We start from the raw sequence: 17,751 nt of genomic DNA, 5'->3' as shown, positions 1-17,751 counted from the left end.
AATTCGCCTAAGTACGTCCTCGCGGTGGTGTAGCCAAAACCTTTGATAAAAATGCCTCGAGTCTCAACAGCTGCGTGTCGCAGTTTGGGTGGAGCGGCTTTCAGGTGTCTCCCAACAGAAGCTTGGCCTCCTGACAGCTGGGCAGAACTTTTCCACAGCTGCTGATTGTACCTTGACTGTAACGTCAAGCTGGTGACGAAGGAATGTAGCTGGCGTCATGTCGTAAATGGACAAAAAGCACGGGAAGAGCCGAACTGCAGTCATCCTTAGACGAGGAACTTCACTCCTTCAGATGTCACTCCTCCAGGCTGATGATTCTGCTCTTGTCGGGGAATGTAACAGAGTTTGGGTGAGGATAAGTCTGTCTTGTTTGTCAGAAATCCGTCGCTGTGCGGGAAGTCACATTTCAGAGTGTGTGGATGCGCAGCGGGGAAACGCGTAAGGAAGCGGAGACGCGTCTCATCCGTGTCTCAGTCTGTTTTCAGGATTCCAGACTATGGACCGCAGAACCAAATGTAAGTGAGATGGACTACACGCTAATCACTAGGCTGTGGGAAGCAATACCTTTTTATAGTATGTGCGGTCAGTTGTCTCACGCAAACGTAGGTAAGTGCGCAAGAAATTTTTGCACAGTAGAATATTTAAGTATTCTTTTCTGGCCCCTCTTCTGTGGGGCGAGAATAGGTCACTGGGTCCGCGTTTGGGTGCAGTACAAATGAACACAGTTGGGGTTCAGCTTTCGCTTAGGGTTTTACAGCCCTCTACTGCAGTGTAATGCTCCAAGACGTGTTAGGCTGTTTGTTTATAGCACTGAAGGAAAATTAGAAGTGGATTAATTTCTTAAAGAATCGGAGGAAACTCAGACTAACAAAAAAAAGGCCAAAGCGGTTATTGATATTCGGTGTGTGGGTATCTTCTGCTCAGAAAAGCTAAAGTTTGACAAGGCACCAAAATCTCCGTCCGTTCGTTTACCGCTCGATGATGGTGACTGCAGTGAAAGACTCCAGAAGCGGTTGGTCTAAACAGGCAAACTTTCCTCTTCCCAGTAATGTGAAAATGCGCTTCAGCTCCCAGGGGGGTCCCGCTTCGCATGTGGCTGATGACACCGAAACACACCGTCTCTTCCGGTGGTGGTTGCCACGGGCTGGTTCGGCTTTCTCTGTCTCTGCCGTCTGTGTATCCCGTGTGCTCGAGCTCCGGTCGATCCCCAGTTAACAGACAGGACTCTCACGGCGCTGACAACCGCTGCAAACTTGTTTTTGTCTCCTTCTGTCAGGCTGCAGTTGGGTCATTCTCCTGAATGCGCTGTGCAACTGGGGCAGCTCAGTGCTGCCTCGAAGTAGCGAGAGATGGACTTGTTTCCCTTGGATTGTCCCTCCCGTGTGCGAGAGCTGCACAGGACGCTGGCAGCCAGGAAGCTGCTCCTGGCGGGTTTAGATCAGATATTAGACCACCCATGCGAGCAGCGAGCTAGAAAACCTGCTTCGCCTTTGCATAGTGTGGGCTGGTCACCCTTCAGTGGCAGTTCTGACAACCATCTTCTTCCTCCTGCTGGTGAAGGCGCTTGGGAGCGTACCAGTCCAAACCCAACGGGGACATGTCCAGGAGCTTACGTGCCTCTCGCCACGTGGGCAAGTTAGCTGTGTTTACAGTTAGGGGTACCCCCCCCCAAAACTGGATGGCCTCTCGGAGAACTCGGCGGCGTGTCAGCCTGCGTTAGGGGTGAGAATGGGTATACGGGGCATGACATCCGCGGCCGGAAGGAGCGCCACCTTACCGCCTAGCTGCTAGGCGTGTTTCCCTGTGATTGAGCGCCTTTAGTTAAAGTTCTGCTTTTCCAGTGTTAATGTTCACGTGTCGCTTCATTTTTTTTTTTTTTTTGAGTCAATATTCAACAGTTTTAAAGGACAGCATTGCAACGGCCTTCAACACGTGCATTCAGTTTCAGATGAAGTATACTTACAGATTTGCATACGCGTATACTTCAGATAAAATATTTCCTAGGTAAAGATTTGTCGGTAATGCAAAACCTTTTCACGCTGTTGAGTAGTTCACTGTTAACCTGTGACATTTACAGCATTAAAAGAAAACTGAAGGCATTTTTGCTTTTCACTTCTTACGAATTCTGCATTGAAGATGTATATAGTGATGCAAATGCCAAGATCGGTCCTGCGGAGCCAACTTCATACTCCGTGTCTTTGATTCAAAGGCGGCGGTGCCTAAAGCGTGATCCAAAGCTCACCGAAGCCTGGGAGAATCTCCCACGGATATTCGTGGGCTTTGGATCAGCTAAATAGAGGGAGACGGGTAGGAGCCCACCGCAGCTGGTCCCGCCTCGCCGAAATCAGTCGGAGCCTGTTGGGCACTGAAGAAACTGAAGTTCAGGTTTTGCAGGTCCTTCCGTGTTGTTAGTAATGGCGGGACATTTTAGATAGTTCACCGAAAAACTGAAGAACATTGGGGTTGACACACAACAGCCTATAAATAATCACAAGTCATATTTTGTTAATACGGCAACACCGTTGATGTATAGAATAAGCCTCCAAAGATTGTTTTACACACTGTCGAGTATTTTTCACTGAAGGAATTAATATAGCTAGTTCATTTGAAACAGTACAGTGGGATCATTTGGAATAAAAACTGAGAGCAAACAGAATTGTGGGATTCAGAGGTTCGCTAGCTGTCCAATATATTCATGTGCAAAGCTGTTGTGGGAAAAATAATTCTCCAAGTGTGCTTTGATGGAATGATTTGTTATTCCTAAATGCTTGCCGAAAGAACGTTGAATGTTTTCCTGTGTTTGAATGTACAGTTTCTAAGCTGGATACATTTTAATGTTTAAAAACTTTGTGTATATGGAGCTTGTTGTATAATACTCCTTTTGTTCCTATGTTACTGATGCAACATCGGATAGTTTAATTCCACACTAGATATTTTATGTTAAACAAATAAATAGTTTTTTCAGTAAAAATGCCTTTGGCTCTTCTGTAGGACTTTTATGAAGGGTCAGTAACTTTAACATTATTTTTTTTTTGTCTTGATGTTCAGAGATTTGAGATTCATGCTGCTGTGTGGACTCTGCTGGATGCGTAAGGGCATTTTGCAGATCTGACTCATTTTGTGTGTGTTTTATGGGTTTGGACGTAAAGAGCCACAGGATTCACGTTCACATTATAAGTAACCTCATAGATAACTACAGCTAAATATTTTAAAAATCACCTTGAGATCTTTAGTTGCTTTTTGCATTTAATTCAGTTTGGACAATAACAACCAGTCAGTTTTGCTTCTCGCCTGTGGGCATTTTCTAGTGATGCCTTTAACGCTGCTGCAGGATGCGACGGGGGATGGCAAAGCCGTGTTGGGAGGAGATGGCTTCGCGCGTGTCTGGATTTCGGGGCAGGGAGAGTTCCTTCTATTTATTTACTTTTTAGCGCAAACTTTTCATTTACCTATCTTGTTTTTATAAAATATAATTAAGCGCATAACCCTGCCTGTATTCCTCTACCCCTTAAAAGATATTCTTATTTTGATGTCCAGTAATTTACAGACGTAAGGTTGTTCACGTCGGAGTCAAAATGACTAATGATCTGCGAATACTTTGCATGCTAATACAGCGTGTTCTCATCTCGGCGTGCATTAATCTTCCCTCTCGCAGCTCGTGCAGCCGTTGACAGTCCACTGGGATGAAGGCTCTTATTTCTGGGAATGGAAACAGTTGGTAACTACGGAGGGGTTTGTATCGCGGAAGCAATACTTCGGGAGAATATTCATTCTTCTGTGTTTTCTGTGAACTTTTTGGCATCTTCAGCCATTTCTAAAGCTCATTCTGTTTTCCAAAATGCCAGAGCTGCTGTTTGCTTACAGAGGATAACTTTCCCGATACTTGATGTATTTCCAGCTTTGTTCTGTGTCACAGCAATCGTTGTTGAGAACTCTGAGTTCGTAAAATGTGCTGATGTCGGCCACTGGAGACGGCGTTTGTGCTCGTCAAGAATGTCCGTGCGATAGCTGTGCAGACGTCCCACTGACTCTCTCTTACCTTACCGCTGCCACAAAAGGGAACTCCAGTCTCACGACTCTTCTGTCCCACGGTGCTGCCAACAGTGGAAAATACCTTTCCTGTAGCTCTCATCTCAAAACGGAGCGGTCAGCTGAGCTACCCGAGAGTGTCCCAAGCATTTGTCTACCTGTGTGGCGAGGTGGACACGCTGGAGGGGAGGGACGCCATCCAGAGGGACCTGGACAGGCTGCAGAGGTGGGCCCGTGCCAACCTCATGCAGTTCAACCAGGCCCAGTGCAGGGTCCTACATTTGGGGGGGGCAATCCCAAGCACAGCTCCAGGCTGGGCGGGGAACGGCTGGAGAGCCGCCCTGAGGAGAAGGCCCTGGGGGTGCTGAGTGACGAGAAGCTCACCATGAGCCGGCAATGGGCGATGGCAGCCCAGAAGGCCACCCGCATCCTGGGCTGCATCCCCAGCAGTGTGGCCAGCAGGGCGGGGGGGGGGGATTCTGCCCCTCTGCTCTGCTCTGGGGAGACCCCACCTGGAGTACTGCCTCCAGCTCTGGAGCCCCCAACATCAGAAGGACATGGAGCTGTTGGAGTGGGGCCAGAGGAGGCCCCAGAGATGCTGGGAGGGCTGGAGCCCCTCTGCTGTGAGGACAGGCTGGGAGAGTTGGGGGGGTTCAGCCTGGAGAAGAGAAGGCTCTGGGGAGAGCTCAGAGCTCCTTCCAGTGCCTAAAGGGGCTCCAGCAGAGCTGGGGGGGGACTTTTTCCAAGGGCATGGAGTGATGGGACGAGGGGGGATGGCTTCAAACTGGAAGAGGGGAGATTTAGATGAGATATTAGGAAGAAATTCTTGGCTGTGGGGGCGGTGAGCCCCTGGCGCAGGGTGCCCCGAGGAGCTGTGGCTGCCCCATCCCTGGAGGTGCTCAAGGCCGGGTTGGACGGGGCTGGGGGCAACCTGGGCTGGGGGGGGGTGTCCCTGCCCGGGGCAGGGGGGTGGGACTGGGTGATCTTCAAGGTCCCTTCCAACCCAAACCATTCTATGATCCTATGATTTCTGTAGAGGAATAGGAGTTCTTAATGTGCCAGCAACAACACGCAGGCAACCACATCATTTCACACAATGGTATTTCAGGTTCATTTGTCTACTCAGAATCTGAAATGTGACGGCTCTTCCTCCCACAGGTGGAAGCATTCAGGAAAAGTATGTGGGGAGATGTGGAATGATGATCTACTGGAATGTTTCCTTGGAATTAACATTTGAGGCCTTATCCATGGATAGAAGAAGAAAAGAAAGCATCACACACGACACATTGGAGTATTACCTTTATTGTGCTCACATATTAAATTTTGTCCTTTCAGAAAATAAGCAAAATTAGACTGCAAAATGAAATTACACCTCTAATGATTTCTGTTTGTTTCCTAAAAGGCTGTGTGTGAAATCACAGGGCAGCTGCTCCTATAGGCTTTACCATCAGAAGAATCCACTGCTTATTGCAAGCTATACAATGCTTCGCGACACCCCCGCTACCCAGCGTAGCGCTTCTGAAACCGGGTAAGCGGGTTTGGATTTACGGCCGCGCGAACGGGAGGAGAACGTGGTCCTTAATGTCTCGTATTTGGAACAAGTGAAAGCGAGTGGATGCTATTTCACGGAATGGCTTCTGCTGAAGGGGTATCACAGACCATTAGGTTTAGCATTAATCAATGCTAAATTTTCTCCGGCTATTGTTTTCTTTTTTTCCATCCTTTTCTTGATTATGCCCCTTTGTATGTGGCTGCGCTGTATCAGGTGAGCTGCCAGATAAAGTGGGAAACCCTTTCGACAGACAAACTGGGCGTGACAGGGGCTCCTAATTTTCCTATGTCTCCTTTTGGTTTTTCAGCGCGCTGCAGAGGTGCCTCAGAGCTACCAGACAGCAGTAGGGGCTTTAACGCACCCCGACGGTCCGCTGCCCTCCGAGGATGGACACCGCTCTGCCCTAACCCGTGCCAGAGCTCCGCAGCAGCTGACGCAGTGTCCCGTCACCTCTGCGGTGGTGGACGGGACTGGCCTAAGCGCCCGCGTTCCGCAGTGGAGCGACAACTGGAAAGCACAAAAGACGGCGGTTATCATACGGCGGTTTATACTTTGCGAGGATGTGAGGGAGCACCAGTGTTAGGCCAAAATCGCAGCCGGAGGAGCGGAGCAGCGGCTCTCGGCGGTGCCTTCGACAGCAAGTTGTTGCCTTGGACGCGAGTGCCGCAGGCGTGAGAATTCCCACGCGATGTCACTTTGCCGGGTGCCACAGCAGAGGCGAACACAACCCTCCCGCACCTTTATGAAAGGAAGAGGGGAAGGAAAGGGGACGTGGCAGCCGCCGCTGAGAAATTCTGACCCTCACGGTGAGGGTAACCGTTGCTGCTCTTGTGAAAGGGCAATTAGCAGGTGCGCTCAGCAAAGCCCGTCAGAGCTTTCTGGCTGCCCGGGGTGCGTAAGCCGGAGAAGCGCACAATGGTCACACAGTCTGCGGTGGACAATGAGGTTGCGGGAAGGTCTCCTGGGGCCGCGGCTCTGCTGGCACGGTAACCTCCCTCGCACCGCCCAAAATGAGACGTGTCTCACATGCTCCCACGAGGCAGCAGATCTCGTGTGCGTGGACCATGTCCAGCAGCACCGCCTGCTGATCCCTTCCTACAAAGCCTTCACCAGTTCCTCTTTTTCCTCGGTGAAACCGCAGCAGCGTGTCAGGAGATGGGCGCTTCGGCAGGGAGCAACCCTGGTGCCAGGCCGTGGCTGGGAAATGTGCCTTTTTTTTTTGTGGGACTGTTTTAAATCCAGGTGCCCGGGAGGCAAAACGAGCCCCGCTGTGCTGCAGCATCTCTCATCCAGTAGGTGCAGCCGCCTGGTACATCACAAATCAGGTTGACGAGCTATTTCTGGCACATGGCGTCAGTGGGAGAGAGAAGATGAGGAAGAAAGAGTTGGCTTCTCCGCGGAGGAGTGCGAGCCAGGCACCGTGTGCGGGGCGTGGGACAACCTCGTGATCGGGGGCGGATGCTTCTCGACCATTCCGTACCTCGTCTGTGATGTTTTTTAGAGCAGGAAAGACAAGTGGCATGGAAAAATCGGCCAAATTGCGCGTTCAGAACAGTGCGCTGGGTCCATAGCAGCGGCACTGAGCACCCCTGAAAAGGGACACCCTCCTGGGAACTGTCCCCAACTCCTTCGGGAGGCACAACCTACCCCGAGGCAGCTCCTCTCCCGGCGCTGCTGCTCCAGACGCGTCTCACGGCTGGAGGAATCGAGAAACTGAAGGGCCCGTGGGAGTTTTAGGGACGAGAAGAGCTATTTTGCGTATGCTCTCTGCTATATATAGAGTCTGGCGAGTACACAGGGCTGGAACATGTTGCTTTTGTTGCTAAAAACACCATTTGGAAGGCCCATTTTAGGCAACTGCTGCTGTCTGTTGCCAGATACACTAACCAGGTGCTGGCGACCCAGGCTTTGTCCTGGCACCAACGTGAGCACGTCGTTGCAACCGAAGCACGTGCTTTCAGCGCTGCTGTAACTTCCCCGGGAGCTTCAGAGCTTCTTCCTACTAAGGAGCTTTTGCCTCCTGGGGGAAGCTTGCAAATCTAATTACATGCTGGGACTCGGAGCAGTCGGAGGAGACCTCAGGTGGCACGGGCTCGGTTTCCGATCCTCTCCCATCGTGCAGATGAGCGGCGGGACCGTCAAGATTTCAGCTGAGCCCTGCCTGCCCTTTGCAGACTGGTCCCCGGGACAGAAGTGCGCTTTCTCGCAGATAATTAGTTCGTATTTTAAAGCACTTCCTTTAGGTGGGTGGCGCGAGGCCAGGGCGGAGGGAACTCGGCCGTCTGGCAAACGGCAGCGGCAGAACTGGCAGCAGCCTGAAAACGAGACACTACGAACCGGTGTTGGAGCTGGGGGGGGGGAGGGTTGAGCAGCCCAGTGTATCACTCTGTTATTCGCATCTTTCTGCTGTGATTTCTAAGCTACTGCTGTCGCGGTAATCCCGGCTGAGCGGACAACTCACAAGCGGGGCTGCGGCGGGCTGGCCAGCTTCTTCTCCTGGAGGATGCTCCCGAAGAGCCTGGCCGCTGCCATGGCACAGCCCCAGTGGATGGTGATCCCGAACCCGCCGTGGCCGTAGTTGTGTATCACCTGGGGGAGAAGAGAAGGGATGAGTGCTGGGAAAGCCGCGCTGGAGCTCTCTGGGGCTGGGGGCAGCAAGGAGCCGCGAGAGTGGCTGGGAATGCCCTTAGTATCTTTGGATTGAGCTTTCCATCTGGGAGCTCCCGGCGCACAGCTTGGCCGCCCGCTGCTCCTCCACTCCCTCCAAAAGCCACCGGAGAGATGGGAGAAACTCCGCGTGGTTCAGCGGGGGCCCCGGAGCATCCTCTGCACCCACTCCCTGAAACGCAGCTGCGGGACTCGCGGCCGCGGTCCTCAGCGCACAACGCGTCCCACCCTCCCTAGTGTTTGTTCCTGCCAAGGTAAAGTGCTCGGCTTCGGCAGGAGCCCCGACCCACGGCGGGGATCCATAGCTGCTCCTCTCCTGTGCCACGGCGGCGCAGATGCGCTGCGCTGATAAAAGAACAGAGCCATCCATAAATTAATTCAAACACAGCACCGCTTTGGTCCGCGCTCTGGGCTTTGCCTATGTACACCAATTTCTTTCCAAGACTCTCCAGCTAAAAATTGAATATATTTTCATTACGTTTAATTACATCTTGCAGTCGCCATCCCCTTTGGAGCTTTAATCTCTTTTTCCAAGCCGTACAGAGACACACGCACGCAATCGAATCAAGGATTCCCTCTGCAGGTTTGCCGAGGAGCCTTCAGGCAACAGCGCTAAGGAGTGACGTGGTCCTACATGGAAAGGTGCTGTGCTGAGGGTCCGAGACCAGATGGCACGCTGAAACTCATGCCATCCCCCGTCTCCTTTCTCTTAAAAGGTACGTTAGCGGTGCAAGGCAATTTTAAAGAGCCACTGCCCCGGGGAAGTTTTACACTAGGCACCCGGCAGCTGAATTTTTCAGAGCCCCACGGCAGGTACAGCCCCACCAGTGTCCCTCAGAGCCTTCACCACGTTTCATTTCGTGCTGCTGCTGAGCTTCGAACCGGAAGAAATCTTGAGAAATCCAATCTTTTGCACCAACAACCCGGTGTCAGTGCTGGAGGCCACGAGCGGTTTATTAAAAAACTGCGTATGGGGTTTTATTAAAGGGGGACACGAAGTTTGCGTGTGCAAAGGCTGCATGCTTACGGGCTCCCAGCAGAAAACCACGCTACTGTAAATGCTGACACCGAAACAGGGTTCACAAAGCCCACGAGGTTTGGTGCCTCGGGGGTTTATCTCCCATCTGGATTTTTTGGTGTCTGTTAAGGACTAAGCTCCAGCTGCAGGTTTTCCTTTGGCAGGAGCGCTCCCTGCCCGCTCTCTCTCCCCAGAAAACCCAACCGAACACAACATCTTCCACACTTATCTCTGACACTGGGCTGGAATTGGCTTAGAGTCACCCACTAGAGGGGAGACGGCGCGAGGATGACCACGGGGCAGTGCGGCCGCGGGCTGAAGAGCACCAGCGTTCGCTGGATGTCGGTGCTGCATGGCTGAGGGCGCAGCGACTGATGCACAATTAGTGCGGAGGTCGATGGCACTCGGGGGCATCTCGGGGCTGACCACGGTACCTCTGCCTGGAAATGTCCCTGCCGGACCGTCTCCCGCTCCAAGCGAACGCAGGGACGCGCCGGTCTCAAGCCGCTCCACTCCTGTACGATCTTGGCTTTCTGAAAGCAAAAGCACATCAGCACCTGCGCAGCATCTCTCAGGTGAAGGTGTAGAGGGCTCTTACACCGAGCGGGGACAGGGGCTCCCCCATCCCCGCTGCTGCACCGGCTCCTGTGATGCTGCAAAGGGGCAACTGGGCAGAGCAATTTTGGATCGCAGCCCGCAGGGCCGGCGAGGCAAACCGCGGAGCCGAAGCCCCGCGCTGCCCTTCCTGCCAACCCCGGGCACAAGGGCAGCGACAGGAGTCGACGCCAAGCAGCTTCCCCACGCACCAGCCTCTCCCTAATGCAGCAGTGCCAAAAGGCAGAGGTGGGGGACACGCACCACGACTGAAGGGCTGAGACCTCCCAAAGCTTTTGTTCTTATTTTTAACCAGCTAGGTGAGAAATTACTTTTTCCTACAAACCTTGTCTTAAAAGTAATCATAAAATCATTGAACGGTTTGGGTTGGAAGGGACCTTGAAGATCACCCAGTCCCACCCCCCTGCCCCGGGCAGGGACACCCCCCCCCAGCCCAGGGTGCTCCCAGCCCCGTCCAACCCGGCCTTGAACACCCCCAGGGATGGGGCAGCCACAGCTCCTCGGGGCACCCTGCGCCAGGGGCTCACCGCCCCCACAGGGAAAAATTTCTGCCCGATATCTCATCTCAATCTCCCCTCTTTCGGTTTAAAACCACTCCCCCTCATCCCATGGCTCCTCTCCCTGATCCAGAGTCCCTCCCCAGCTCTGCTGGAGCCCCTTTAGGCACTGGAAGGAGCTCTGAGGTCTCCCCGGAGCCTTCTCTTCTCCAACACCCCCAACTCTCCCAGCCCATCCTCCCAGCAGAGGGGCTCCAGCCCTCCCAGCATCTCTGGGTCCCGCTCCAACAGGTCCATGTCCTTCTGATGTTGGTGGCTCCAGAGCTGGACGCAGGACTCCAGGTGAGGTGTCCCCAGAGTGGAGCAGAGGGGCAGAATCCCCTCCCTAGTGCCAGCCCCAGAGCCTGCCTGTCGATCAGCTGGGCGTACCGAGCCCGAGGCGGCCGTGATAAACGCTGCCAGGCACGCACAAACACCGAGCCGTGCCACCACCCCATCTTTTACCCTCATGCCGAGTGCTACATGCTGCTCGGGGTCACTGCATGCACATGCTTCACCCGTCAGCGGCGTGCCCCTCGGCGTGGTGGCTGACCCCGCATGAGCAACGGTGGCTCTGCAGTTCTCCTGCCCATCTGAAGGCAGGTGCTGCGTGTTACTCATATAAAGATTCGGATTTTTGCGGTTTTGTCCTCAGCATCCTTCCCCGGCGGCCTCAGCTGCGCCGGAGCACCCAGGCTCTCCATGTCCCCTTCCCTCCCCACGGGTGCCTCGTCCTGTGCCCCAGTGGTGGTCTGCGTTTGGTTGGGGTGACCCACCTGGAGAGAGGGGAGCAGCCTGCAGCAGTTCTCCCAGATGGTTTTGTGGTCCTGGGCGCTGTTTTCTTCGCTCCAGTTGCCGTGCTGATAGATGCCTCCCAAGACCGTGAACTCACTCCTGCACCGAAAGCCAAAGGAGGTAAATGGTGGTGAGTGTCCCCGGCTGCCCCTTGCCACCGCGCGGAGGGACGTCCACACGTGAGTGATGTATGGATCCTGCTACGCCCCGAGCCCGCAACGCACTCACAGAATCAGCATCACAGAATCGTCTAGGTTGGAAGGGACCTTTAAGATCATCGAGTCCAACCGTTAACCCAACACTGCCAAGCCCTCCGCCAACCCACGTCCCTCAGCACCACATCTGCCCATCCTTTAAACACCTCCAGGGATGGCGACTCCACCACTGCCCTGGGCAGCCTGTGCCAGTGCTTGACAACCCTTTCCATGAAGAAATTTCTCCTAATAGCCATCCTAAACCTCCCCTGGTGCAACTTGAGGCCGTTTCCTCTTGTCCTAAGTCTTCTGCATGGATATATTTTATAAAGGCATTTGAGATAATGCACTGTTCATAAACATTTTGCATCAAGCGTCTCAAAGAATAAGTGGAATTTCTTATAAGATTTCCGTGGCTGGTCCCTCACACTTATCCTGCCTCACTGGGGACTCAGTGTCTGCTGCTCACGCCGAGCAGGCAAGAGAGCGGTGGTGCCCGCGTGTCTGCTCGTGAGCAGGTCACGCGTTAAAATACGATCAGCGCCCCAAAGACCTTTGCCCGCGCAAACCAAACGGATCATTTCATCTTCTGTCAAAACAGGTCCGCTCCTGCCTGTCCGGGGAAGGGAGTTGGCAGGAACGGGATGCCTGCAGCGGGGAACACAAAGAATCAGACTTCTCTTGCTGCTGCCCCAAAACTTTGGCAGATTAACAGAGGATAAGAGACAGGTTAAGGTGGAGGGGGGGGAAATGGGGGTGTCTGTGCCTCCTAGACCCTTCTAAAATCTTGCGGGAGCCCTGGGAAGCACAAAGACAAGAGGACTGAATGCCGGGGCGGGCAGCCCCTGGGGATGAGTTCTCCGTCGTGGAAGAGGTGTCCTCCACGTGTGAGCGCCGGACCCGGCACCTTCCTTTGGGAGCCAACCTGCTGCCCGGCCACGACAGCTCAAGCTCAAATAAACGCAGGGAGAGAAATTCATACGTAGCCGGGACTGCGCGCAGCAATCCCTCGGAATACTTTGCATGGGGGCGGCGAGCATTCAAAGTTCCTATTTACACAATGGCTTATTGCCTAATCCCGAAATATTAGCACGACGGGAAGTGCCAGAAACGCAGCATTCAAGTTACAGCTTAAAAAAAAAAAAAAAAAAAGCCTCTTTATTGCCAAAGATGGCCGCTCTCAGGAGGAAACAGAGGCGGGATGAACAGCAGACATGTATTTATCGTGCAATTTAGCTCCCTGGGTACGTGCATACGCTGCCGGCTCAAATACATCCCAACTCCCCTAAGAAAGCTGCTGGTGGAGAGCAGGTGGAAAGCGCGAGATAACCGCTGGAAGCTGGACTCTGCCCAGGCAGAGCCACTGCCGCTCACTGAGCTCGGGACACGGTGGTTTTGGGGGTCAGGATCTTCTTTCAGCCTTTCTCACCCCTGTGGGGACTCAGAAATCAAGTTTTCCGCTGGGAGTCCTCCTCGGTTCCTGCAGGGAGGTGGCAGGGAGCCCCGCGGGGGGGCGAAACCGAATGGGGTGCCCTCAGGAGACGTGTCACCAACAGCCACAGCTCAGGGTAACAGTGCGAGGAAGGCTGAGCTTTTATTAAAGTAAAATGGATTCTGGCCACTGGTTTTAACGGGAGCATGAATCAGAAGAGCCTTTCCCCGTGATGAGCTGCTGTACAGCAGTTTTGTCAACACCATCGACAAAAGCACTGGGTAGAAAGGTGAAAACAAAAGCTCTCTCCCAAAATGTTTGCCCCGCTGTCAGTGTTTGGCTCTTTTGAGGACCTGGCCAGGACTGGCGTTTTGCTTTGGTGGGATTTGTTCCTTGGAAAAGGACAGGACCAGGGACATTGAAGCTCCGTGGTGCTGTCTGATCTGAGATCCCAGGAGCCCAGGACCACCCGGGACCCCTCTTGCATCCGAGCGCCGAGCCGGGGTCACTCTCTGTGCCGACCGTGGGAGCTCCCTCGCTTTGCCTGCCCGTGTCCTTCTGCTCTCCTCCCACGCAGCAAATAAAAGCATCATCAGGCCGGGTACCAACCCGGGTCTGGGCTGCTGCAACAGGGCAGGCATCAGCGGGGACCCGCGCCGGAGCCGCTGCTTTGGGGGCGCTGAGAGCAGAGCATCGCTAACGCCAGCCCAGACCCCACCTCGCCCGCTGTCACCTACCCCGGTATGACGTACGGCGAGTTGTAGATACCAGATTTGATGTCGTGAGTGATGATGAAATGCTTCACCCACGGGGCCAGGACCTGGGAGATGAAGGGGAAAGGGTCAGGGAGAGCCGGAGAGCGGGGTCGCCGGCTCCGGGAGGTGGTGGGATGGAGGAGAGCAGCTCGGCGAGCACGGCCACCGCGGTCTGCACGTGGTGTCCTGCCTCCTGCTCAGGCTCTATGTACACCGCAGTGTTGGCTTCCCCGTGCGGCCGTGGGAAGAGGGGGAGATGGGAGGGTAGGTGGGCAACCAGAGGAGCGTGGTGTGAGTCTGTTTCCCCTAATAATCATCAACTTCTCCCAAGGATATTATGTCTTTTTATTCAGGATTTTATGACTTTTTATTAAGGATTTTATGTCTTTTTATTATTGGCTTTATGCCTCTGGCTTTCCCCACCCTCACCCGACCAAGAAAGGGGCTGGAGACTTGGGGCATCCCCACAGCCGGACCAGGAACAGGATCCAGGGGTTTTTGCTCTGGCCTCCACACACATGAGTGTTTCACACGACCAACGTTTGTAGGGAATCAGGACCTGGTGTGGGTCCAGCCCACAACCCCGTGATTTGCCCCAGAGGGCACAGGTACACCTCATGGTTAACAAATGGGTCCTCCAAGAAAAAGGGCGGGGGGGCACAAGCCCTGCCCCCACCTCACCTTTATGACCTGTCCACGGCCGGGCTGTAGCTCCGGGTCAGGCTGCAGCTCCCCCGCACGCATCCCGGTGCAGTTTATCACAACATCCACACCCCAAGCAAACATCTAAGGAGAGACAGAGGCAGCGCGGTGAGCGGCGCGCGCACAGCGATGCTGCCCACGGCGGGGGACACACACACACACACACACACGAGATTCCTGCGTCAAAGCCAAGCCAAGTACTTGGGCCAACAGTCTGGGGATGAATGAACCAGAACGGCTGGATCCAGGGCAGCGCTCCCACAGAGACCCCACGTGTGCAGGCAAGGAGAACGTTTGCAGTTTAAGGGAAAGCCGTACTGCTGATGCTTGGATGAGTCTTCGCTCAGCACCGGCGCAACACGCTACCCTGTCCCCTCTCAGCCATCTCTGGATGCCCAAGAGCCTCTCTCTTTCCTGGTAGAATTTCTTTTCTAGATGTTGGCGTACTCTTGCTGCTGTGCCCTGGCCTGGCTGTGCCAAGGGACATCCCGGAGAAGCCCGTGCCCGCTGGCGGCTGCTTCTCCACGCCGGGAGGGGGCCGTGCCCGCTCTGCCCCGGCTCGACATCACCACTCACCTCCTGGAAAGATTCAACCTTCTTATGGAAAAACTTCACTCCTCTCTGCGTTAACCTGGGAAGAACAAGTTCATTTGTTACCAGCAAACTAAAAGCAAATGCACTGTTCGAATTAGCGCCTGTAACGGATACCCAGAGCAGGTACGACTTGTTGCTCCTCGTAATAAACATCAGTGGTTCCCAAGGGTCTCCAGTCATTAGCTCGTTTCCCTGATGGCCCAGAGCTACCGAGGGTGGTCGGTCCTGCTAAGCCCTGCACCAGAGCCCAGGCTTTCCGCTGCCGACAGGGCACCCGCTCCACGTCAGCGATGCCAAGAGCAAAACCAAGTCCCAAATACTCCCATAGCTAAAAGCGCTGAGATGCAGCTCTAACTATGCCACTGCTTGCATTTTTGTCATGCCAAAAATGCGCTCCTGGGCTAACTATTACAGTGTTACCCCACTGGGGCAACAAGCGGGAATTCCAGACCCTTTTCCCCGCTTCCCAGGGGTGTATCCCTGCCTCCTCTCTCCTTCGGCTCATCCTGCCGTGCGCTGCTGCAGGGCACAGGGTGAGGGCTGCTGAGAGCAGGGGAGGATGCTCAGGTCCCCCGTGGGTGCCGTCACGCGGACGCCACCAGCACCAACATTTTCAGGCTGAGCAGGTCAGCGGTGCAGCAGGACACGGGGCGGCCACCGAAAACCAGTGCCGTCTAAACTCGGCCACCAACTTGGCATTAGAGAAGGATCCGGGGCAACGCCTGATGCGCAGGATGAAAATCCACAGCTGCATCCCACGTCCTGACAGCCAGAGACACCCGGGGGGAGCGGCAGCTCCGCCGTGCCGGCACAGTCCCAGCCCCGGCGCCGCGGCGGCTCCGCACTCACCTGTTGGTCAGCCATGGCAGATAACTCCTGCACTCCAGCATCAGCGCCGTGTTGAACCACCCGTAGCTGAAAGCAGACGAGGAGACGAAGCCATAAGGACCCGCAGCAGCTTTACGCAAGCAGCCGCCTCCCACCCTGGCGCTCCAGATGGCCACCGCAGCGCTGCGACCCCGATTGCCCCTAGCACCACAAGCGCATGATTTTTTCCCTCTGTTTACAGCATAAAGCACTTTCTGCTGATTTTCTTCCTCCAGTTTGACAATACCTGGCGAAGTAAGAGTGGGGCTGGAATGGTTTATATGCTGGGCTGCTACTTTTTTGGTTTGCTTGAGGTGTTTCTTACTTATTCTAAGGGAAGCGGCTGTAATGAAGCAAAGCCACTTCTGCACCGCAGTTTCTCATCCTTGCTGCCCTTCAACGGGGGGGTGCCTGAGACCATCCAGCCATACCTCCCCTGCCTGGGAGGGGAAAGCACATCAGTGGCTCTCCGGAAAAGCAGACTGAAAAATACCTGTAACCAGGGAAGAGCTCAAGCTCTTTCGGTGTCAAATTCCTGAATCCCAGGACAATGTTCTTCCAAGACGGATCCTGCAATGGGGAAAAGGGTCCGAGCTCGTTAATGAACTCGAATCGCCATGCCACCGCGGGACAGAAGCGTTGGGGGACACACAGCCTGACCACACAGCCCATCCCAAAGGAGCGCGTGTAGCCGCGGCTCTGCCAGCTCCCACCCAGCCCTTACTTCATACCAAAATTGCACTGGGGGCACAGAAAACACTGAGTCCCGAGCAAACTGTCACAAGGCAAACTTGGAAGGATTTAGAAGCATTCAGAACATCGTCTGGGAAGAAGTACAACCCTGCCCGCCCCCAGGCAACCTCCGGGCTGGAGCCCTTCCCGGCCCTGGCTGTGACTTGCTCCTTACCGGCACCGGCTGCGTAAACAGGTTGTAGCCAGAAATTAGGAAAAGTCCCATTTCCTTCGCTGCCGGTGAGCCCAGGTGCCCCAGGAAGTAATCGAACGTCTCTTTATTCCAGAGCCTGCGATGGAAACAGGAGAGCGGTGGCTCTGCCAGCCCCGCAGGGCTGTGCCCGGGCAGCTCAGCCCCTCGTGCATCGACGGGCACACGGGGGGGGACACGGCACCAGCCGCCTCCTCATCATCCTCATCCTCACTTACGTCTCTTGTAGGTTGCCGTGGTCGTTCAGGTAGGGCTGCCACAAGCCGGCCGCCCCATCGCTGGTGGTGTGGGGCGTGTAGCGGTCCGCATAGACCTCCACCTCCAGGGAGGGCACCAGGCTGTGGTACTGCTCGTGGATGCACAGGGCGGTGGAGAGGCCGATCACCCCGGCCCCGATGACGGCCACGCGCATGGCTGCGGCTGTCTGTAGGGGGATGAAACACCTGAATGGCACCGCTGGCACCGGGGAGCTGCTTGGACATGCCAGGGGTTCCCAAGAGGGAGGACATAGGCTCCTGCAGGACCTGACCTGTCCTCAGCTCTGCTGCTGGAGGGGAACTGGGCTGCAGGAAAGGGGCCGAGCTGCACTCGTTGCATTTTGTGTGCATTTCTTGTAAAGCCTCCAAAATCCTCTCCAACACCTGCCTGCACTGACCAGGCGATGAAATCAAGGATGGCGGGGAGGGGGATGTAGTTTGCCACGGTGGCAGGGCAACGTTTCTCCATTGCTCACAGCCCTTGTACTCGGGGCGGCATCCCCGGCTCGGCCCTGGGGTGTGCTGTAGCCGCTGGCGAGCAGAAACGCTGCAGCTCAGCCGCCTGTGGCCGCGCTCCTCTGCCTGGCAGAGCGAGCCATGGGTGCTCCGTGCCCCGCGGCGCTGCCATCGGCGTCCTCCTCTCTCTCCCTCCAGCAGTCAGCCCACCGAGGGTGCCGGGAGAGGTGGGTGCACCCACCCACTCGCACCATCTCCCGTGGGATGGCAGGAGCCCCCCCATGCCCAGCGACCCAGCCCCGCTCCAGGGCGCTCCTAATTCTCCCCAGCCCCCGGCAC

The 17,751-nt window shown here is 55.0% G+C and overlaps 1 protein-coding gene across 1 annotated transcript; it reads right to left on the bottom strand.

The window, feature by feature from the left end:
* Positions 1 to 8,038: 8,038 nt before the first annotated feature.
* Positions 8,039 to 17,140, bottom strand: DAO (D-amino acid oxidase; the record flags this gene model as incomplete). Its single annotated transcript, XM_082491730.1, has 10 exons — positions 16,918 to 17,140; positions 16,664 to 16,778; positions 16,250 to 16,326; positions 15,739 to 15,804; positions 14,872 to 14,926; positions 14,275 to 14,379; positions 13,576 to 13,658; positions 11,194 to 11,311; positions 9,701 to 9,799; positions 8,039 to 8,170 (listed from the first exon to the last, which is right to left on the bottom strand). Exons 1-10 carry the CDS (start codon positions 17,109 to 17,111, stop codon positions 8,039 to 8,041), a joined length of 1,044 nt encoding a protein of 347 aa, XP_082347856.1. The 5' UTR covers positions 17,112 to 17,140.
* Between the last annotated feature and the right edge of the window lie 611 nt (positions 17,141 to 17,751).

Source organism: Vanellus vanellus (assembly GCF_965231255.1).
Source record: "Vanellus vanellus genome assembly, chromosome: 16".
Classification (NCBI taxonomy): Eukaryota; Metazoa; Chordata; class Aves; order Charadriiformes; family Charadriidae; genus Vanellus; species Vanellus vanellus.
Note: the sequence above shows the minus strand (reverse complement) of the source record. Positions and strands in the feature narration are given on the sequence as shown.